This window comes from Necator americanus, chromosome IV (genome assembly GCF_031761385.1).
Source record: "Necator americanus strain Aroian chromosome IV, whole genome shotgun sequence".
In the NCBI taxonomy this organism is placed as follows: Eukaryota; Metazoa; Nematoda; class Chromadorea; order Rhabditida; family Ancylostomatidae; genus Necator; species Necator americanus.
The window spans coordinates 30,524,240-30,547,303 of record NC_087374.1 but is presented as its reverse complement, the minus strand read 5'-3'; the positions used below and the strand labels follow the sequence as shown (position 1 = coordinate 30,547,303).

Genomic DNA, 23,064 nt, shown 5'->3' with positions numbered 1-23,064 from the left:
CGGTGGACCCGTCGCACCTTTTTTTATGGATATCTGGCGCCGGCGCACCAATCTGCCGCCGGTGCTCCCGTCGCACCCCCTTCTATAGGTATCTGATGCCGGTGGACCCGTCGCACCCCCTTCTATAGGTATCTGATGCCGGTGGACCCGTCATACCCCCTTCTATAAGTATCTGATGCCGGTGGACCCGTCGCACCCCCTTCTATAGGTATCTGACGCCGGTGGACCCGTCGCACCTCTTTTTATAGATATCTGGCGCCGGCGCACCATTCTGTCGCCGTTTGTACTGTCGCACCGCCTTCTATAGGTATCTGGCGCCGGTGGACCCGTCGCACCTCTTTTCATGGATATCTGGCGCCGGCGCACGTCGCCTTCTTATCGCCCCTTCTAATCTGCCGCCGGTGGACCCGTCGCACCCCTTCTTTATGGATATCGTGGCGCCGGCGCACCTATTCTGTCGCCGTTGTACCCGTCGCACCCCTTCTATAGGTATCTGGCGCCGGTGGACCCGTCGCACCTCTTTTTATGGATATCTGGCCCCGGCGCACCATTCTGTCGCCGTTTGTACTGTCGCACCGCCTTCTATATTTATCTGGCGCCGGTGGACCCGTCGCACCTCTTTTTATGGATATCTGGCCCCGGCGCACCATTCTGTCGCCGGTGCTCCCGTCGCACCCCCTTCTATAGGTATCTGGCGCCGGTGGACCCGTCATACCCCCTTCTATAAGTATCTGATGCCGGTGGACCCGTCGCACCCCCTTCTATAGGTATCTGATGCCGGTGGACCCGTCGCACCCCCTTCTATAGGTATCTGACGCCGGTGGACCCGTCGCACCTCTTTTTAGATATGCGCGCACCTATCTGGCGCCGGTGGACCCGTCGCACCTCTTTTTATAGATATCTGGCGCCGGCGCACCTATCTGTCGGTGGACCCGTCGTCCCCTTCTATAGGTATCTGGCGCCGGTGGACCCGTCGCACCCCTCTATAGGTATCTGCCGCCGGTGGACCCGTCGCACCCCCTTCTATAGGTATCTGACGCCGGTGGACCCGTCGCACCCTCTTTTATAGGTATCTGACGCCGGTGGACCCGTCGCACCCCCTTCTATAGGTATCTGACGCCGGTGGACCCGTCGCACCCCCTTCTATAGGTATCTGGCGCCGGTGCACCCGTCGCACCCCCTTCTATAGGTATCTGATGCCGGTGGACCCGTCACACCCCCTTTTTATGGATATGCGCCGGTGCCCGTCGCACCCCCTTCTATAGGTATCTGACGCCGGTGGACCCGTCGCACCCCTTCTATAGGTATCTGACGCCGGTGGACCCGTCGCACCCCCTTCTATAGGTATCTGACGCCGGTGGACCCGTCGCACCCCCTTCTATAGGTATCTGACGCCGGTGGACCCGTCGCACCCCCTTCTATAGGTATCTGATGCCGGTGGACCCGTCGCACCCCCTTCTATAGGTATCTGACGCCGGTGGACCCGTCGCACCTCTTTTTATGGATATCTGGCGCCGGCGCACCAATCTGCCGCCGGTGCTCCCGTCGCACCCCTTCTATAGGTATCTGACGCCGGTGGACCCGTCGCACCTTTTTTTATGGATATCTGGCGCCGGCGCACCAATCTGCCGCCGGTGGACCCGTCGCACCCCTTTCTATAGGTATCTGGCGCCGGCGCACCAATCTGACGCCGGTGGACCCGTCGCACCCCCTTCTATAGGTATCTGGCGCCGGTGGACCCGTCGCACCTCTTTTTATGGATATCTGGCCCCGGCGCACCATTCTAGTATCTGCGCCGGTGGACCCGTCAAACCCCCTTCTATAGGTATCTGGCGCCGGTGGACCCGTCGCACCCCTTCTATAGGTATGTGGCACCGGTAGACCCGTCGCATCCCTTTTATACGTATCTGACGCCGGTGGACCCGTCGCACCCCCTTCTATAGGTATCTGACGCCGGTGGACCCGTCGCACCTCTTTTTATGGATATCTGGCGCCGGCGCACCATTCTGTCGCCGTTTGTACTGTCGCACCGCCTTCTATAGGTATCTGACGCCGGTGGACCCGTCGTACCCCCTTCTATAGGTATCTGGCGCCGGTGGACCCGTCGCACCCCCTTCTATAGGTATCTGGCGCCGGTGGACCCGTCGCACCCCTTTTTATGGATATCTGCCGCCGGTGGACCCGTCGCACCCCCTTCTATAGGTATCTGGCGCCGGTGGACCCGTCGCACCCCCTTCTATAGATATCTGGCGCCGGCGCACCAATCTGACGCCGGTGGACCCGTCGCACCCCCTTCTATAGGTATCTGGCGCCGGTGGACCCGTCGCACCCCTTTTTATGGATATCTGGCGCCGGTGGACCCGTCGCACCCCCTTCTATAGGTATCTGACGCCGGTGGACCCGTCGCACCCCATTTTATGGATATCTGGCGCCGGTGGACCCGTCGCACCCCCTTCTATAGGTATCTGACGCCGGTGGACCCGTCGCACCCCCTTCTATGGGTATCTGGCGCCGGCGCACCAATCTGACTCCGTTGGACCCGTCGCACCCCCTTCTATAGGTATCTGACGCCGGTGGACCCGTCGCACCCCCTTCTATAGGTATCTGACGCCGGTGGACCCGTCGCACCCCCTTCTATAGGTATCTGACGCCGGTGGACCCGTCGCACCTCTTTTTATGGATATCTGGCGCCGGCGCACCAATCTGCCGCCGGTGGACCCGTCGCACCCCTTCTATAGGTATCTGACGCCGGTGGACCCGTCGCACCTCTTTTTATAGATATCTGCCGCCGGTGCTCCCGTCGCACCCCCTTCTATAGGTATCTGACGCCGGTGGACCCGTCGCACCTCTTTTTATGGATATCTGGCGCCGGCGCACCAATCTGCCGCCGGTGGACCCGTCGCACCCCCTTCTATAGGTATCTGACGCCGGTGGACCCGTCACACCCCCTTCTATAGGTATCTGATGCCGGTGGACCCGTCGCACCCCCTTCTATAGGTATCTGACGCCGGTGGACCCGTCACACCCCCTTCTATAGGTATCTGGCGCCGGCGCTCCGCCGGTGCTCCCGTCGCACCCCTTCTATAGGTATCTGACGCCGGTGGACCCGTCGCACCTCTTTTTATGGATATCTGGCGCCGGCGCACCATTCTGTCGCCGTTGGACCCGTCGCACCGCCTTCTATAGGTATCTGACGCCGGTGGACCCGTCGCACCCCTTCTATGGGTATCTGGCGCCGGTGGACCCGTCGCACCCCTTCTATAGGTATCTGACGCCGGTGGACCCGTCGCACCCCCTTCTATAGGTATCTGACGCCGGTGGACCCGTCGCACCCCCTTCTATAGGTATCTGGCGCCGGTGGACCCGTCGCACCCCCTTCTATAGGTATCTGGCGCCGGTGGACCCGTCGCACCTCTTTTTAGGTATCTGACGCCGGTGGACCCGTCGCACCCCCTTCTATAGGTATCTGGCGCCGGTGGACCCGTCGCACCCCCTTCTATAGGTATCTGGCGCCGGCGCACCAATCTGACGCCGGTGGACCCGTCGCACCCCCTTCTATAGGTATCTGACGCCGGTGGACCCGTCGCACCTCTTTTTATAGATATCTGGCGCCGGCGCACCAATCTGACCGTCGCACCCTTCTATAGTTGGTGGACCCGTCGCACCCCTTTTTATTGGTATCTGACGCCGGTGGACCCGTCGCACCCCCTTCTATATCTGTCGCGCCGGCGACCTCGTATCTGACGCCGGTGGACCCGTCGCACCCCCTTCTATAGGTATCTGACGCCGGTGGACCCGTCGCACCCCTTTTTATAGATATCTGGCGCCGGCGCACCAATCTGACGCCGGTGGACCCGTCGCACCCCCTTCTATAGGTATCTGACGCCGGTGGACCCGTCGCACCTCTTTTTATAGATATCTGCCGCCGGTGCTCCCGTCGCACCCCCTTCTATAGGTATCTGACGCCGGTGGACCCGTCGCACCCTTTTATAGGTATCTGCGCCGGTGGACCCGTCGCACCCCCTTCTATAGGTATCTGACGCCGGTGGACCCGTCGCACCCCTTTTATGGGTATCTGGCGCCGGCGCACCATTCTGTCGCCGGTGGACCCGTCGCACCCCCTTCTATAGGTATCTGACGCCGGTGGACCCGTCGTACCCCCTTCTATAAGTATCTGATGCCGGTGGACCCGTCGCACCCCCTTCTATAGGTATCTGACGCCGGTGGACCCGTCGCACCTCTTTTTATGGATATCTGGCCGGTGGACCCGTCGCACCCCCTTCTATAGGTATCTGCCGCCGGTGGACCCGTCGCACCCCCTTCTATAGGTATCTGACGCCGGTGGACCCGTCAAACCCCTTCTATAGGTATCTGGCGCCGGTGGACCCGTCGCACCCCCTTCTATAGGTATCTGACGCCGGTGGACCCGTCGCACCTCTTTTTATGGATATCTGGCGCCGGCGCACCATTCTGTCGCCGGTGCTCCCGTCGCACCCCCTTCTATAGGTATCTGACGCCGGTGGACCCGTCGCATCTCTTTTTATGAATATCTGACGCCGGTGGACCCGTCATTCCCCCTTCTATAGGTATCTGACGCCGGTGGACCCGTCGCACCCCCTTCTATAGGTATCTGACGCCGGTGGACCCGTCGCACCCCCTTCTATAGGTATCTGACGCCGGTGGACCCGTCGCACCTCTTTTCATGGATATCTGGCGCCGGTGGACCCGCCGCACCCCCTTCCATAGGTATCTGCCGCCGGTGGACCCGTCGCACCCCCTTCTATAGGTATCTGACGCCGGTGGACCCGTCGCACCTTTTTTTATGGATATCTGGCGCCGGCGCACCAATCTGCCGCCGGTGCTCCCGTCGCACCCCCTTCTATAGGTATCTGATGCCGGTGGACCCGTCACACCCCCTTCTATAGGTATATGGCGCCGGTGGACCCGTCAAACCCCTTCTATAGGTATGTGGCACCGGTGGATCCGTCACACCCCCTTCTATAGGTATCTGGCGCCGGTGGACCCGTCACACCCCTTTTTCTGGATATCTGGCGCCGGCGCACCAATCTGACGCCGGTGGACCCGTCACACCTCTTTTTATGGATATCTGGCGCCGTGGACCCGCACCCCCTTCTATAGGTATCTGTCGCCGGTGGACCCGTCGCACCCCCTTCTATAGGTATCTGGCGCCGGTGGACCCGTCGCACCCCTTTTTATGGATATCTGGCGCCGGCGCACCAATCTGACGCCGTATGACCCGTCGCACCCCCTTCTATAGGTATCTGGCGCCGGTGGACCCGTCGCACCCCTTTTTATGGATATCTGGCGCCGGTGGCCTCCCCCCCTTCGTATGCGCCCGTCGCACCCCTTCTATAGGTATATGGCGCCGGTGGACCCGTCAAACCCCCTTCTATAGGTATCTGGCGCCGGTGGACCCGTCGCACCCCTTCTATAGGTATCTGATGCCGGTGGACCCGTCACACCCCCTTCTATAGGTATCTGGCGCCGGTGGACCCGTCGCACCCCTTCTATAGGTATCTGACGCCGGTGGACCCGTCGCACCCCTTCTATAGGTATCTGGCGCCGGTGCACCATAGGTATCTGGCGCCGGTGGACCCGTCGCACCCCCTTCTATAGGTATCTGACGCCGGTGGACCCGTCACACCCCCTTCTATAGGTATCTGATGCCGGTGGACCCGTCACACCCCCTTCTATAGGTATCTGACGCCGGTGGACCCGTCGCACCCCCTTCTATAGGTATCTGGCGCCGGTGGACCCGTCGCACCTCTTTTTATGGATATCTGGCGCCGGCGCACCATTCTGTCGCCGGTGGACCCGTCACACCTCCTTCTATAGGTATCTGGCGCCGGTGGACCCGTCACACCCCCTTCTATAGGTATCTGATGCCGGTGGACCCGTCACACCCCCTTCTATAGGTATCTGACGCCGGTGGACCCGTCGCACCCCCTTCTATAGGTATCTGGCGCCGGTGGACCCGTCGCACCTCTTTTTATGGATATCTGGCGCCGGCGCACCAATCTGCCGCCGGTGCTCCCGTCGCACCCCCTTCTATAGGTATCTGATGCCGGTGGACCCGTCGCACCCCCTTCTATAGGTATCTGACGCCGGTGGACCCGTCGCACCTCTTTTTATAGATATCTGGCGCCGGTGGACCCGTCGCACCCCCTTCTATAGGTATCTGGCGCCGGTGGACCCGTCGCACCCCCTTCTATAGGTATCTGGCGCCGGCGCAGCAATCTGCCGCTAGTGGACCCGTCGCATCTCTTTTTATGAATATCTGCCGCCGGTGGACCCGTCATACCCCCTTCTATAAGTATCTGATGCCGGTGGACCCGTCGCACCCCCTTCTATATTTATCTGACGCCGGTGGACCCGTCGCACCCCCTTCTATAGGTATCTGCCGCCGGTGCTCCCGTCGCACCCCCTTCTATAGGTATCTGATGCCGGTGGACCCGTCGCACCTCTTTTCATGGATATCTGGCGCCGGCGCACCATTCTGTCGCCGTTTGTACTGTCGCACCGCCTTCTATAGGTATCTGACGCCGGTGGACCCGTCAAACCCCTTCTATAGGTATCTGATGCCGGTGGACCCGTCACACCCCCTTCTATAGGTATCTGACGCCGGTGGACCCGTCACACCCCCTTCTATAGGTATCTGATGCCGGTGGACCCGTCACACCCCCTTCTATAGGTATCTGACGCCGGTGGACCCGTCGCAATCTGACGCCGGTGGACCCGTCGCACCCCCTTCTATAGGTATCTGACGCCGGTGGACCCGTCGCACCTCTTTTTATAGATATCTGGCGCCGGCGCACCAATCTGCCGCTAGTGGACCCGTCGCACCTCTTTTTATAGATATCTGGCGCCGGCGCACCAATCTGCCGCCGGTGGACCCGTCGCACCTCTTTTTATGAATATCTGACGCCGGTGGACCCGTCATACCCCCTTCTATAGGTATCTGCCGCCGGTGCTCCCGTCGCACCCCCTTCTATAGGTATCTGACGCCGGTGGACCCGTCGCACCTCTTTTTATAGATATCTGGCGCCGGCGCACCAATCTGATGCCGGTGGACCCGTCGTACCTCTTTTTATAGATATCTGGTGCCAGCGCACCTATCTGATGCCGGTGGACCCGTCGTACCCCCTTCTATAGGTATCTGACGCCGGTGGACCCGTCGCACCTCTTTTTATGGATATCTGGCGCCGGCGCACCATTCTGATGCCGGTGGACCCGTCGTACCCCCTTCTATAGGTATCTGGCGCCGGCGCAGCAATCTGCCGCTAGTGGACCCGTCGCATCTCTTTTTATGAATATCTGCCGCCGGTGGACCCGTCATACCCCCTTCTATAAGTATCTGATGCCGGTGGACCCGTCGCACCCCCTTCTATATTTATCTGACGCCGGTGGACCCGTCGTACCCCCTTCTATAAGTATCTGATGCCGGTGGACCCGTCGCACCCCCTTCTATAGGTATCTGACGCCGGTGGACCCGTCGCACCTCTTTTTATAGATATCTGGCGCCGGCGCACCAATCTGCCGCCGGTGCTCCCGTCGCACCCCCTTCTATAGGTATCTGGCGCCGGTGGACCCGTCGCACCTCTTTTTATGGATATCTGGCCCCGGCGCACCATTCTGTCGCCGTTTGTACTGTCGCACCGCCTTCTATAGGTATCTGGCGCCGGTGGACCCGTCGCACCTTTTTTTATGGATATCTGGCGCCGGCGCACCAATCTGCCGCCGGTGCTCCCGTCGCACCTCTTTTTATGGATATCTGGCGCCGGCGCACCATTCTGTCGCCGGTGCTCCCGTCGCACCCCCTTCTATAGGTATCTGGCGCCGGTGGACCCGTCGCACCTCTTTTTATGGATATCTGGCCCCGGCGCACCATTCTGTCGCCGTTTGTACTGTCGCACCGCCTTCTATATTTATCTGGCGCCGGTGGACCCGTCGCACTTTTTTTTTATGGATATCTGGCACCGGCGCCCTTCTATAGGTATCTGGCGCCGGTGGACCCGTCGCACCTCTTTTTATGGATATCTGGCGCCGGCGCACCATTCTGTCGCCGTTTGTACTGTCGCACCGCCTTCTATAGGTATCTGGCGCCGGCGCAGCAATCTGCCGCTAGTGGACCCGTCGCATCTCTTTTTATGAATATCTGACGCCGGTGGACCCGTCATACCCCCTTCTATAAGTATCTGATGCCGGTGGACCCGTCGCACCCCCTTCTATAGGTATCTGACGCCGGTGGACCCGTCGCACCTCTTTTTATAGATATCTGGCGCCGGCGCACCAATCTGCCGCTAGTGGACCCGTCGCATCTCTTTTTATGAATATCTGACGCCGGTGGACCCGTCATACCCCCTTCTATAAGTATCTGGTGCCGGTGGACCCGTCGCACCCCCTTCTATAGGTATCTGACGCCGGTGGACCCGTCGCACCTCTTTTCATGGATATCTGGCGCCGGCGCACCATTCTGTCGCCGTTTGTACTGTCGCACCGCCTTCTATAGGTATCTGACGCCGGTGGACCCGTCATACCCCCTTCTATAAGTATCTGATGCCGGTGGACCCGTCGTACCCCCTTCTATAGGTATCTGGCGCCGGTGGACCCGTCGCACCTTTTTTTATGGATATCTGGCGCCGGCGCACCAATCTGCCTAAGTCGAAAGATGGTTCAGTGGTATAATGTGTACCAACAGCTACTGCCACGCAGGTCTTTCCGTCTGAAAACCACTCGGGGCCGATCACACCTCAAACTTGAACATGGGCAATTAAACCTTCATACATACTCAACAATAACAATAACACAAATAACACAATCTTGAGATAAACTGATCATAGAGAGGTGACTCTCTATACTCCCCGGCATAGTTGATCTGGTGGCGAAGGATGATGGTCTAGCGATGTGCGAGTTGACCTCGGTGTTGTATCGCGTGTACAAACTGCTCTCGTTGGCGCGTGTTTCGCACTGCTGGCAGTGTGCTCCCGGCGCTGACCATGTGGTGGAGTCGTCAAGAATTTTGCAGAGAATTCCGCATGGTATGCCTAGCGTTACAGGTACGTAGCAAAGAACGTAGATCAGTGTAGTAGTAAGGTAGAAGCCGATCGCAATTACTATAATCTCTGCTCGAGGTGAACATTTTGGGTTCAGTACGTTAGCTGTACTGAACCCAAAATATTAGTACCAGTACTGAACGTTTTTGCAGAACGGTACTTGAGGGCAGGTGGCTTCCACAACTGTCACTTGGTGACCATCGGAGATTCCCCACTGAATGAAGTAGTCGTAGTAGCAAGGTGATTTCTGGAGGTAGCTGTATCGTTTCCTTTTTCGGCAGTTTCTCTTTAACGATGCAGTATTCTCCTGCGCAAAGCTCATACTTCTGGGCGTTGAACGATGTGAGTTCAACTCTTTTTGAAGAGCGGTGTGCGACTGCTCGAACGGAAGGCAATGGAGTCGAAACTGCTTTGACTGATGCATTGAAAAGCGCTAGTAGTGCCAGCAGCAATAGTGTTCTAGGAAGCGTCTTTACTAGTTGCATGTTCGCGGTACCGTGGTGGAGATTACTGTAGTCGAGCTTTTTCCGTGGACGTAAATTGTAGCGCGTCTCTTTTGTAAATTCGGGGGCTTCGTCCGTGGGATGAGCACTTGTTTCCTCTTCGTTTTTAGCACTTTCGCGGTCGGCAGCTTCTTCTTTGTCGCCCAATTCAATCGGCACGAGAAGATTGACAGGTCGGCGAACGAGGCGTCCATTCGGTAGTTGAATCTCTGCTTCACGTACCACTCCCGTTGGAGATTGCCTCAGTTCACGAATTATTCCAATTTTCCAGGAATTACGAGGCATTACTGGATCTGAGATGAGCACCACTTTATTTAAAGTCGAGCTCGTTCGTGATCCTCGTTTACTGCTTACCTCGAGTTTGTGAGTTTCTCGAAGACTGCTAAGATATTGTTGACTCCATATTTTCCAGAAGCGCTCCGTATACTCGTGACTTGATTTAAGACCCTCTTCCGCTTGGTTTCGAAATGCAATTTTCTCCTCAGGCGGAAGATAGTTTTCATCCTCACTTCCGGTGCTACATGTTTCAAAAGGGAATGTGATCACCATGTCACGTTGTATGAAGTCGATCGGTCGCAAAATCTGAGTTTCATCCCAATCCTGTTCCTGATATGACAGCGGTCTTGTGTTGAGACTGCCTTCAATCTCAATCAGCAAGATTTCCATTTCTGACTTCATTAGGACTCTTCCTTGAATAACTTTGTAAAGTTTTAACTGATTTCCTTGGCTACAGCTCAAGGAAATCAGTTAAAACTATGTTTCAACATGCCGAGATTCAAAGACAGTCGAACATGGGCAAGTAAAGGGAATGTTTGACAGATTTGATCAAACGCTCATAGAAAGCTCCCTGCCACGGAGCATACGGCGCGATTGTCTTCCACGTAATTCCCTTTGTAGCCATGACGTTGGCAAAGGGTTTGTCGTTGATGAACGGCAGCACAGCATCCTGGAGAATCTGCTCTCCTAGAAGAAAATAGGGCCCGTTGTCCAAAGTGATCGAGGTTGGAACACCTCTCTTAGCAAAGAACCGTCGTAGAGCGTTTAGCAGGTTAGCAGTAGTCATATCTGACACGAGTTCCAAGCGGAGAAGCCTTGTCACTGTACACGTCATGATAATACCATAGGCTTTGACGGTTTCATCACGCTCTTTTACCGTGAGGGGACCAAAATAGTCAATGCCAACGTGCTCCAATGGCTGTGTTCTTTGTACGCGTCGATCAGGGAGATCCTCCATCTCCGAATACTTGAACGGAAGGTTATTCATTTTCTGACACGGAATGCATCTCCTGATGACTTAATGCACTAGCTGTCCCTGATGACTTGTTGCACTAGCTGTCGAAGTTTGGGAATCCAGTAATATTTCTTCACGTTTGCTATGGTATACGCAGTACTGCAATGTATTGGACTGTGTCATTCCCTCACTATCGCTTTCGCTAGATCGCTCTTGGCAACTATGAAGATCGGCTGTCGAGCTTGGTATGGCAGAATGGAGTTGTCCAGGACCTCGACAACGGAATATTCCAGAGTCTTCTTTCTGCAGTTTTAGCAGCTTAAGCGCTTTCTGACGATCCTCTTTTAAGTGAACTGCTTGGTGATTGCTCACAACTACTTGTAGAGCCATTTGCCTTTCCTTCGCAGTAATATAGGAATCTGTTGTCATGTGACGTAGTTCTGGAATGTTTTCTAGAACTCTGGACTGGAGTCGTGATTCTCTTTTTCCCATGAGTCGTTTGACGAGTCTTAGGACGTATGCAACTGTAGTAATGACCAAATTCATTTCGTTGTGCCTCTTTCAGTCCAGTAGTTCCATAATGTGAGTTCTTGTCGCCGACGATACTGGGAGCGCGCAGCTGTCGTTCTCCACGTCATCTGGTATCTTGAAGAGAGGGCATGTCTTTGGCCATTGCTCTATTGGATCTAGGATAAACTTTGGTCCCTTCCACCACATATGGTCAGTCATGTCGTCCTTATCGACTCCTCTTGTTGCTGAGTCTGCTGGATTCATTGCGGTACTCACATATCCAAAGTGAACATTGACTGGAATGTCCTTCACATTCTTTCGTATCTCGGTTACACGATTCTTAACAAATACTCCTGCCCTTTTTGAGAGTAATTTGTGAGTCAGACACGATGACTATTTCTGAGATCCTTGTGCGGTATTGAATCGCCGTAAAGATTGAGTGTGCAACTCGAGTAGCCATTGTAGCGGCGTTGAGCTCTAATTTTGGGATCGTCACGATGTCTTTGATGGGTGGAAGTTCGGATTTTCCAGCGAGTAAATTGCTTCCCAGGGTGGAGGCAAGGTAAGCACACGTTGCCATAGCTTGTCCGCTAGCGTCTGAGAACAGCACAAGCTTTGTTGGCGTGTCGAGCTTTCGGAGGGTAGTTGCACGAAAGCACTAGTTCATCTTTTTCAGTGTTCCATAGTATTCCAAGGACTTTCGGGTTATCATTCCCAGTTAGGTCGGCGGACGTGATTCGTTTCTTCAACTGCTTATCATTGGATTGAAATTCGCGAAGGTTCATACTGAGCTCCTTGAAAACGACATTCGAATCGTTGCAAAACCGCAACCCTTCGTCTGATGATCTTTTGGTTACGATGAGATTGTCCACATATGTGTTGTTTTCGATTTCCTTGGCAAACTGGTCCTCGACATGCGTTCTTAGGTGATGCACTATGGTTCCGGCAAGCAGAAAGGGAGAGCAGTTCAATTCAAAGGTCACTCTTGTAAACCGGAAGAACACTAGGTTCTCCTGAGTGAGTGGTTGGTGGATGCCTCGTACCCACATGAACCTTGTTGCATTTCTGTCTTTGGGATGCAGCCGTACTTGCAAAAAGGCTTTTTCGATGTCGCTGATGATGGCAACATCTCCAAATCTAAACCGGAGCAAGATGTCCCGCATCTTCGGAAGAATGACTGGTCCTTGATAAAGAACGTCCTTCAGCGACGGGGAATTGCTTAGATGTGCTGAAGCATCGAACACAATGCGTAGCTTGGTAGTTTCTTTTGTGCGGCGTAACAACGGCTTGATTTGCTATGTAGTGCACAGTTTCTCCTTCCTCGACTATGAAATCCTCAGCAACTTCTTCGATGATATCCAGCTCGAGTTGACTCTTGATCGTGTCGTCGTACTGCTGCAATAGATTGGGATCCTTCCTAAGCTTAGAAAGATTTGCTTGCAGACGACGATATGCAATCGATTTATTGTCCGGAAGTCCGCTTGCTTCCTTCTTCCATGGAAGGCGCACATAGTAAACATCTTCTTTCTTTTCGATAGTTTCTTCAAAAGCTTTCCAGACTTTTGCGTTTGTCTGCTTCAGTTCCTCCGTTATTGGACTTGAAAATTCCTTAACTCCGGACTTCTCGAATTCACAGAACTGTTCCCAAGTTCCCAACTGCAAAATCCCGCGCATTCTTTGTCCTCTAAGCTATCGTTTGGGCCACTTCTAAAGAACTTTCCGAGTTGACTACGTACAATTAGCCACAAAAACAAAAAAAAAACTCCGGGACTTCTGCAAGCAATATTTCTATTCTTCCTCGTGTTTGAATCAATTTTGCAGTTTGAAACTGGAAAGTGTTCTTAGAGCTTGAAGTTTGCTCTAACAACGCTGCAAAATTTTTTGTTGAATACTTGAAGGGGTAAATTAGCGAAATTTCAAGATTCACCATATACAATATTTACATAACTACTAACACACTTCAGACGTTGCTTGCCTCTTCAAGGCATGCAGTGCAAAACGAGTGTCAAGTTCTTTCCATCAATTAGATATGTGTTTCATTTATCGGAAATGGGAGAACTCTCTCTTTCCACATATTTCTCGATTACTGACAACTTGAAACTAAATTCGCACAACTTCCCTAAAATTACGGAAAGAACACTGTTTTTGGTGCTTATCGCGCTGAATTTCTTTCTTATGTTTGTCAACGATGTCGCTCATGATTTTTAGACATTGTATCCACCTACAAGTGAGCTTGAAAGGAAAAACATTTTTCGAAGAAACTGAAGATTCCTTGCTGTTTCACATGCATACGCATGCTAAGTAGAGCACAATCTACTTAAATTTTCTCTTTATTCCTTCTTCTTAACAGATGTGAGAACGTTAAGAGTAAAAGGTTGACAAACATATGCACTACGAAAAACGTTTCCAACAAATTTATTGCAAGAATTGAGGAAATCTCGCTCTTTTTTTGCCATTCAACTTATTCGGAGACTCGTCAGTTGAACGCGACTGTTGGGTTGACTGTCAAGGTGATAGTGGTCCCTCTACATCCATTGCCGATCGAGTCGAGTGCATCTAAAACTGCTTTAAGTGTTTGCTTCCGGCATTCTGTCGTTGTAAGAGGAGATATTTTCCAGCATTTTGCTCTAGTTTTTCCGAAGGTAGTTTCTTTATCAAATACATAACGATGTAGAAATTACAAGAAAAAATAGGTTGCGTAAAAATTAGTGGAAAAGCAGCAACGCACGTCTGCAGAACACAAACAATATATCGTAATATATTGTGCTCAAAAAGTGAATTAATAATGACAGAACACTGCTATAATAGCCGTGTGTTTGATTGTTTGCTAAAATACGAAATAATGTTCTACAAGTTGTGTGATTTTTGTTTCCTCGAATAATGATGTGATGTTTGTCACTTTCCACAGTGAAATGCTATTATCAGATACAGTAGCTTGTTTGCCGTAGGAATCCAATATTATAAATGGGATTATCAGAATAGGTTTGTTCTACATAGAAACAGTCAATTACAATGTCATATCCAGTCTGGAATCCAACACCTTCCAAAATTTTTACATCTTATTTCAAAACTGGTTTGAACATCCGCCTAAAGCCGGACTTCAGACTTTCTGTGGTGTTCCCTTGCTCGCCATCACTGATCGATGACAATCAATAGTAATTGCATTTTCTTCAAAATTAGAATTGTGCTTTTCTAGCACCGCCTTCTTCTTTCTTTCTTTTTTTTTTTTGAAATAAGTTTAGGGGAAAGGGGATTTCATAGTTTTCTTTCTATTCGCGTCATTTCTACATTTGAAGAATATTTAATCTTCAGTTTCAAACACTCCTTCGACACCAACATAATTTAAACACACTTTGACAGAATTACCCTAAGTATGGGTTTCCCTCCTTACTTCCCCCAACAGTTATCACAGAATAATGCTTTAACATAAAATAATGTGAACGACATAATCGTCCCGATGAAGATAACGTTCCACGTCAGATCAAGTAAACTGTTCGCTACTATTTGAGCAGCCGTTTGCATGTGTGTTTCCACTTCCTGAATAAGGATGATAGACGCCCGGAGAGTCATAGATATGTAATGGAACACAAACAGTGGTCACAGCTATGAAACGGTTGCACATCTCATTTAGCTTTTGCAACATGCACACGAAATTGTTACTACTGCACAACGGCGCACCGATATCGTGAGACCCGTCTCACCCCATTTTATAGCATTTTGGCATCATCCCACCAACTCGACGCTGTGGGACCGTGTCTCCCCCATTTAACCGCTCTACAGCGACCGCGCACCAATCCGACGCCACACACAAAGAAAATGAATTTAAAAAATGTAAAATTGAAAAGTTTGAATTGAGGCATTAGATTCTTTATATCGGAGGACGACATGCGAGTGCCTTTGAACCGCGGCCCACCTACCGTTAACCCAGCCGCAAGCACGAATCACTGCTCTGAGAACTACGCCGCAATTAAATTTTTACAAAGCCAAAAAGAGTCATGTAAGCATCCATAATACAGATCCTCTACGGTTCGCACAATTCTATGATGCAACGAAGCAAGTGAAGTGAGGTGCAGCTAAAAAACGAGGATTCTCTTTGCAACGAGATAAATTCATCAAAGAGCTACTATAGGTCTTTCTTGTCTTGTTTTGCTTGGTTTCGTGTACACTTCTCTTCAAATGAATCGAACGAGCACATCTTCGGTCTCATTGTGTCATTCTCATATATCCATGATCTATTTAGTTGCCACATGATTTCACGTTTACATGCTACATTTCTTTGAGATCTCCATTCATCTCCAAAACCCATTTTTTGATGTCATAAGTTGCTTTACCTTGTTGTTTAACAACGATGACGAAAGACTTAGGTGGTGAATTAGGAAATTGAGGCTAAGATCTGACATGACACATCGGCTAGCCAGTGCAAGTCATTGTATAGGCCAGTTACACGCTCATAAACTTCAAACGATTCTGAAATGAAGTGAACGTGGTGGCGAATCCCAAGCGGATTGATTAACGCCGGAAACTTTATCCCATATCCTTTTATCCTTCGTAGCAGTCATTACATTACGAATTGATCTAAACGGTACGTGAGAGACCTAGATACAAGTAGGTGTAACATTTTGCCTAGTGGCGAAACCTCTTCTTTGTCGAAATGCAAAGTTACTCAGACATCTTCTTTACACTTGTGTAGGCGTACGACTGTGGTTGGTTACTCTTAAATGAGTAGCAGAACGATAAATGATTATGTCGACAGTTAAATTGAAGCAACAGCCAAGACTATTGACAAACTTTATTACTTCTAACGTTTCGGCATCGTTGCCTTCGTCAGAGCCTGGAAAGTCAGATCATCTATAATATATCAAATGCCTCATCCGAAAGAAGTCATCATTCCGTAGGATGCTACATCCAAAATCGAAATCAAAAGGGTCCAAATTGCTGTGCGTGCCTAGGTAGCGACGTTGCAGTGATATTAGCGTAGTGTACCTCGGCGTGATAAAATCGCTCCGCTAATACTAATTAGGATGCGATCCGCATATGACCCCGTAGATCAAAACCCGCAAAGCTCTTGATACAGAGCCAGCTCGTTGGTCATGGCTATGAACTCTTCCTTTCCATTCATTTTCGTACTTTTAGCGTTTGTCAAAAATGCCTTCAAAGTTCTGCAAGCCACAATTTCGGTTTCGTACGGTAGGATCGTGGATATGCAGAAAGGAGCATTTCCATGATATTTTCTGCGATGGGTTCCGAGAGGGGTCGCTGCATCTCAAAGTTTCATCCCATTTAGATGATATTTAATACGAGCACAAAGAGGTCGCCCTATTTCGCCAATATATTGCACGCCGCATATTTTGCACGAAATTAAATAAACTACACTAGAGATCATGCAGTCGCCTGCCTCACAAAATGGGCATATTACACAGTTTGGCGATCGTACATTCTTTTTCGAACAAACTGCTTCTTGAGATTTGTGGGAGGTTCTTCCGCAACTCTCACTTGGTCATCGAGACAACACTTAACCAAACTGGCCCTTATCGCCTTGCTGAGGTCGTCGGTTATGAAAGGTAAGCAGAAATTGATCTTTTCTTAGTCATCCACTGTGGTATAAATTCGCTGCGCAATAACACCTGGCCCCCGAGGTACATTACCAATGTAACCATCACAAGTTGCGATCCGCTGCGCTAGGTTAACCGCATTTTTCTCCTAGACATTAGTGCTTTCCGGTTAGTGCGTTACGGAAACGAGGTCGGCTCCGCTCATCTTTCCCTTATCGTCCTGAAAAGCGGTGTTGTTATGGCGTTTGCTTGCCACATTGTGGAACGAGCCATCCTTGCACTCGTTCCGATTCTCTCAGCTGTTTAATCGTAGGTTTCAATTGAACAGGCTGCTGAGGAGACCTCGCTGTTTTCGACCGTCTTCTACGGTTTAGTCTACAACCTCAATTCTAAGCTTCCCCTAAAATTCCCAAACCACATCAATTTTATGATACTCTGCTATCAATATATCTACATTTCTCTAGATATGTACTTCACTCGTTAATATTTTGAAAATTTAAATGAAATTTAAATGAAATGAATTAAAAATTCGCAAATTCAGGCATGGACTCTGATTCCCAACAATTCCAGGAAATTTCTCAGTTAGAGGGTATGAATTTACGCGAAGTTCGCTCAAATTGTAATTAGTGATATTGAAGGCCGGACTCGGTTAAGCGACATGCTTGTTGGCAGCTTCTTGATGTTGCTCTCATCATCATGTGTTGTGACCCACAGTTTCATATTACGGGTTCGTTAGCTTTATTTCTACCTAAAAAAGGATGAGGCAAAGAATATGCTCAGTCTCTATAGAGCACACAGCCCTTTCTAATGTCTTACATATTTAGTACTTCTTATACCAAATTCATTGCAGGCATTTTGGCGCGACGACGAATTGATGAAAATGCAGTCGTATAAGCTCATGTTTTCTTTAGGAATTTGTGACATTTTGCAATGTATACCTCATTTTATGAGTGGAATATTCACAATACGTCAATCCATTTTCCATCCCTTCCTTGCAAAGGTATGTATTTTTTGTATTCGTGTCTCTGTTTTCAGATGAGAAAGTTACACATTAGAGAACAATGTGAAGGGTTTAACATTTAGTTCAAAACGTCCACACCCTGTGATGTCGAAAACATACTTCCCGGTGTCATATGTCCTTTAAGTCGGCAAGAGGCACGCTGTAACCACACGGTGGATGGTTTGAAACCGCTTTTGTGCCAAGCAACCTTTTCAGTCCAATAAATAGGTACCGATACCAGATTTGTTGATAAAAACACTGACTTGATCAGTGGCTAGCCCCCGCAATTTACTGCTTACAGCAACAATCGTTAAGGTTCCAAAAACCTGACATAATAATAATATGATATATATAATCAGCTGCTGCTCAGAGCTGCGACTAAGTTTTGTTCCATAGGTTTCAGCTATGCTTTTAGTCCGCAAGTATCCTTAGCCGCAGACGTGTAAGATATTAGAACCTTTTGTTAAAAGAACTCATTGAATGAATCACTGAATCACACAACAAATTCCGAGTCGAATTTCACATTTTTAGGCTTTGAGCATACTTGGATCACCATGTTACGTTGCATACTGCGTTCTCACCCTTATACTTTCCATCAACAGGTTCCTTATTGTTGTATCTCCTCGCAATGGTCAGGTGTTATTTTCAAGCTCAATCGCCTACGTAAGTATCCACGTATGAGAATTTGAGAGTTGGAGAGTGATATCATTGCAAGGAGTACAGGACCCGAATTGTGACTAATCACTCATGTTTTTATCCGCACTTAATATGGTCGGGTCGAAACGACATAAAGCTCGGTGCAGTTGCGTAAACGGCTGCGCCCGAAGCGGTGCCCCCAATTGCATTGCACCGAGCTTCATGTTGTTCTAACTCAACTATAGCTTACTTCACTACTTTCAGATCTGGCATGTATTTCCAGTTTTGTCATGGCTTATTTTCGCTCTATTTCTTGCTTCACCGTGGGCCACGATGGTCTATACACCAGAATTGTAGGTTTTTCGGCTACAATGTAGCTGGGGGCACTCAGTGGCGCCCTTTTTTCTCGTGGTAAATAATTAAATTGATCGGGGTCCCTTCTAATAAGGCTTAGTCATTAGTCTTAGAGGATTTATGACATGTCAACTAAAGTAACTATGAGAAAAGAGTAAGTTAGAGCGTCGAGAAATAAGGGCGCTACTGAACCTCAAAATGCCCAGTTTCGAAACACGAAGACAATCGGTGAGCATCATTTTTAACCAGCTTATTTTAGTGTTCGCTTCGCTCCCCTTCACCGATTCAAGAAATTACAATAGCGACTTTTTTTGGAAAATTAGAATTGCTTTTTTCTATCAACGCTTTCTTCAATTTTTTATCCGGAAATTTAAGCATAGATGAAAGATTTTTATGGTTTATGGTTTTTCCTTAAACGCTCAGTTTAATGTTTGGAGCACAGCGTAGTTTTACCTTTATGTTTCTTTCAAACCTCCAGAATTCGGAAACATGATTCGAAGTATGAGTTTCCTCCGTTCTCAACTATTAGCACAGCATGATGTGCTAACATGGAATGACGTAAATATCACTATCGTAGTGATAAAAATAACGTTCTACGTCAGATCGTGTAAACTGTTGGCTACTATGTATTGCATTTGATCCGTTCGCACGTGTGTTTCCTCTTTTTGGAGAAAGGATGTTACCAGCATCAGAAAAATCCCGCGCACCAATTCAATCCCGCTGGACCCGTCCCAACCTATTTTACAGCTATCTGGCTCCGGGGCACGAATTCGACGCCATAGTACTCAACTCACCCAATTTTACCGCCTTGAGGCTTCAGCGCACCTAACCGATCCCATAGTATTCCAGCTCTTTCTTTAGTGAACCCAAAGATACACAGACGCACACACGTGAGAACAAGCCCGTTATTATCCAGCATGATAGTTTGCAAATTTAGAAGTATACATTGACATAAAAGTTTATTTACATTCACTACCATACTACTAACTAACTAACGAAAAACTAACTTGCCTTATCAAAGAAAACATACAAAGCTATATAGGGTTTGGCAATGGCAATGTGTCTGTGTGTCTGTGTGTTTGTGGACACACAGACACACAGACACACAGACACACAAACACACAGACACACAAACACACAGACACACACACACACAGACACACACACACACACACACACACACACACACACACACACACACACACACACACACGCACGCACGCACGCACGCACGCACGCGCACGCAAACACGCACGCACGCACGCAAGCAGGCACGCACGTGACAGACTAAGCCCGTTATTGCCTCGAGTAGAATCGAACAAGAAGACGTATCCCAAAGAGATTGATTAACGTTGAACACAGTATACTTTTAACGTTTTTGTAATTCATAATTATACAACAATGTCACACATTCAATACTCTAGTATTGTTTATCCCTGCGATTCCTTAGTATGCTGCTTTATCCTACCGTTGTTGTCAATGAAAATTTCATTCTTGACCAAAGCCGATCATTCCAGCTATCTTTCCCACCTCTGATTTTCTGATTTTAGCTCAGACCTTCTCCCATCCTACTACTCCTGCTTCGGAATTTCTGAAGGGGAATCTGCGCGAAAAAATTTTAAAGACTGCAATAATCTTAAGAACGTTTTTAACAGCGTTTTATCGCCGCAGTCCCTCTCCTTCTGGGACAAGGAAGTTGTCCATTAAGTGATTACAGGTGACTGATAACAATGTTGATCACATTGATACTTGGTTGACGATTCTGTACCTATAAAATTCGAAAAATTCTATATTGTATTTCACGTGGTGAAAAAAAAAGTACGGAAAGGGCAAATATTAGCGGCCCTAAAAATAAGTTTTGAAGTTTTTTTTTGTAACTTTGAAATCTTATTCAGAGAAATTGGTACAACTTAGTTTATTCAAAGTACTGCCCATCATTATTTACGACTTTTCTCTATCTTTCACTCTGCATACGATTTAAGTTTTAAAAAAAATTCCCTGTTTTTGGGGCAATCCAGGAATCGACAGAATTTTAGCGAAAGTAGTGAAGTGCTGCATGGTTATAGTCATAAACAAGTAGCAGCCGGAAGGAGCAATTACTGATGAATACGCTGGTATAGTAAGATATCCCACTGAAGCGCCTCCAACGTTTCCTTGATGATTTTTGTAGCATGTGACTGAGCGTTCTGAAAGATCACTTTTTCATGTCTTTTGTCATATTGGGAGCATTTAAGCTTTAGTGCTTGGCTCGTTGGCATCAAGTGTTGTTGGTAACGTTCTCCATTGGTGGTTTCGTTAGGCTAGAGTAGCTCATAGTAGATGATGATCGAGCTAATCCCACCTCCCTACGCGTTCTTTGTCCCTGGTGTCAAAATCGCCACTTTTAAAACGCCGAAGCCAGTGCCCACATGTCCATCTCTGATGGGGCATGTTCCCATATACTACACTCAAGAATCGGTGTCCGTCAACGTCACATTTCTTCAAATCAAAACACAAAATTGTTGGCACAAAGGTTGACATGGTTAGAGCACAAAGAAAGAGTGTTGTTCACACTTCAGCGAAATAACATATGCTGATTTTTAAAGGACAACGATGACGCTTTATCATGAATATAGTCACAAGATGGTCTGATGCGATTTAATGCTAGTCACATCCGTGAATTCCCCAAAACTTACTTGTATCCCCAATATGATGTAACGATTCTGAATCTGACAATCAGTCGCTGCTAGAAATAGAATTGTTTTCAACAATGTTGGTCGTTTTATCAGTGACCCAATGATGGTTAAGAACAACGCCATTCCTGCCATTTCATTCATTTTTTATACCTAACAATGTCTTCTCGCTTTCAACATCCTTATGTTCAGAAGATGCGCAGAATTTTAAAAAACAAAGATTTGGTCATAAATACTTTTGTCGCTGAAAAATGTTGATTTTTCTCAGTTAGTCTTGCTTGGTTCTAGCAAAGTTTGCCAGAACTAAACATGAAGGAGTAAGAAAAAGTAGATGTGTTCTACCTACAACTTTAGAAGACTTTCATTTACAAAGAAAAATGAAATGTTAAGTAAATTTAGTGCTACCTAAACTTTTACTGTCTGTTCTAGGTATTCATGGACTTATAACTTTCAACTGCCTCTCTCCAGAGGAGTGCAACAGTCGGCAATGATAGTGGAACTTGCGTGTGCTGTTATCTTTAGTCTCTTGTATCTATATACCTTAGCTTCCATCTACATAAAGGCTGGTTTTGTTATATACCCGGCTCAAGCGCCAAAATGTGTGAAAACAAAACTTCGAGACGAATATGAAACGAAATTACTCTAAAATAATGTGTTGACCCAGCTCATAAATGCTTTTCAGCTTAATTTTGTATTTATGCAGTATAATTCATCCTTACCTCCCAACATTATGTTTATCAACGTTTAATACTAAGCTCTACAAATCCAAATCCTAGACAGCATTTTTCCAGCGAAGACAATTTATCAGTGATGCTGGGAACAGATCGGAACTAAAAATCCTCATTCAATGTGTAGTTACTGCTTCATACTGCATCGTTATGAACCTTCTTTGGCACCATTCACAGGTAACCTTTTTTGTTTTCATTTAACGTTGTTTATTTTGAAAAAACGAAACTTGTAGATGTTTCTTTCTAAGCACTCTATAGCAGAAGAACTTATTGTTAACTGTTATTGAGATTTGGAATTCTAGAAAGTTCTGTCAGTTATTTTGTTAATGTATTCGAGTAAGATCAAAGGAAAACGGTTTAAGCTACTCCGCTCAAAGCTCTTTGTTAGCAAGAGAGACAAAAATACGCGAAATAACTGCCTTGCAAAGATCATCTAACTTTCAGGCTTTTCCATCAAATCTATGGATGGGAATGCTGCTAAATTTTATGTGGGTGTTCAATTCCGGAGTATATCCGTTGATCTACATCATTGTTAACAGGTAAGTTTGCAAAAAGAAACTATGTGCTATTTGTGGAAATTATGAATTTCAACAATACATGATGAATTATAGGACTATCCGAAATCGAATTCTTGTTAAAAGGACAAAAACAACTACTGTTTCTCATGTTTTTCAAAGCAAAGCTGCAGGAGACAGGCCAGGATGACAAGGACAAGATTCAATATTTTCCTCGAAGATGCTGTGCAGGGCCAAGAGAGCTTGATAAAAATAGTAGCGGAAATGAACTCAAAAAATTCCCTTCTTT

General features: G+C 48.5%; 7 protein-coding genes across 9 annotated transcripts; 1 reads left to right on the top strand and 6 right to left on the bottom strand.

The window, feature by feature from the left end:
• Positions 1-9,175: 9,175 nt before the first annotated feature.
• On the bottom strand, positions 9,176-10,243 carry RB195_003265 (uncharacterized protein; the record flags this gene model as incomplete). Its single annotated transcript, XM_064200846.1, has 1 exon — positions 9,176-10,243. One exon carries the CDS (start codon positions 10,241-10,243, stop codon positions 9,176-9,178), a length of 1,068 nt encoding a protein of 355 aa, XP_064056727.1.
• A 109-nt stretch (positions 10,244-10,352) lies between these two features.
• RB195_003264 (uncharacterized protein) lies at positions 10,353-10,841 on the bottom strand (the record flags this gene model as incomplete). The annotated part of the gene is made up of 1 exon (XM_064200845.1): positions 10,353-10,841. The coding sequence occupies one exon, from the start codon at positions 10,839-10,841 to the stop codon at positions 10,353-10,355; it is 489 nt and encodes a 162-aa protein (XP_064056726.1).
• A 30-nt stretch (positions 10,842-10,871) lies between these two features.
• On the bottom strand, positions 10,872-11,354 carry RB195_003263 (uncharacterized protein; the record flags this gene model as incomplete). Of its 2 annotated transcripts, none has more annotated exons than XM_064200843.1 (1): positions 10,872-11,354. In XM_064200843.1, one exon carries the CDS (start codon positions 11,352-11,354, stop codon positions 10,872-10,874), a length of 483 nt encoding a protein of 160 aa, XP_064056724.1. The 2 variants fall into 2 exon arrangements, with proteins under 2 accessions (XP_064056724.1, XP_064056725.1); XM_064200844.1 differs by having other exon boundaries at positions 10,872-11,300.
• A 15-nt stretch (positions 11,355-11,369) lies between these two features.
• RB195_003262 (uncharacterized protein) lies at positions 11,370-11,582 on the bottom strand (the record flags this gene model as incomplete). The annotated part of the gene is made up of 1 exon (XM_064200842.1): positions 11,370-11,582. The coding sequence occupies one exon, from the start codon at positions 11,580-11,582 to the stop codon at positions 11,370-11,372; it is 213 nt and encodes a 70-aa protein (XP_064056723.1).
• A 326-nt stretch (positions 11,583-11,908) lies between these two features.
• Positions 11,909-12,367, bottom strand: RB195_003261 (uncharacterized protein; the record flags this gene model as incomplete). Its single annotated transcript, XM_064200841.1, has 1 exon — positions 11,909-12,367. One exon carries the CDS (start codon positions 12,365-12,367, stop codon positions 11,909-11,911), a length of 459 nt encoding a protein of 152 aa, XP_064056722.1.
• Positions 12,368-12,455: 88 nt separating this feature from the next.
• Positions 12,456-12,992, bottom strand: RB195_003260 (uncharacterized protein; the record flags this gene model as incomplete). Its single annotated transcript, XM_013436925.2, has 1 exon — positions 12,456-12,992. The coding sequence occupies one exon, from the start codon at positions 12,990-12,992 to the stop codon at positions 12,456-12,458; it is 537 nt and encodes a 178-aa protein (XP_013292379.2).
• A 3,729-nt stretch (positions 12,993-16,721) lies between these two features.
• RB195_003259 (uncharacterized protein) lies at positions 16,722-22,965 on the top strand (the record flags this gene model as incomplete). Of its 2 annotated transcripts, XM_064200839.1 has the most annotated exons (9): positions 16,722-16,879; positions 17,509-17,597; positions 17,782-17,870; positions 18,402-18,533; positions 18,771-18,859; positions 21,962-22,094; positions 22,324-22,437; positions 22,705-22,799; positions 22,872-22,965. In XM_064200839.1, the coding sequence occupies 9 exons, from the start codon at positions 16,722-16,724 to the stop codon at positions 22,963-22,965; spliced, it is 993 nt and encodes a 330-aa protein (XP_064056720.1). The 2 variants fall into 2 exon arrangements, with proteins under 2 accessions (XP_064056720.1, XP_064056721.1); XM_064200840.1 differs by lacking the exons at positions 16,722-16,879; positions 17,509-17,597; positions 17,782-17,870; positions 18,402-18,533 and having other exon boundaries at positions 18,840-18,859.
• Positions 22,966-23,064: the final 99 nt, after the last annotated feature.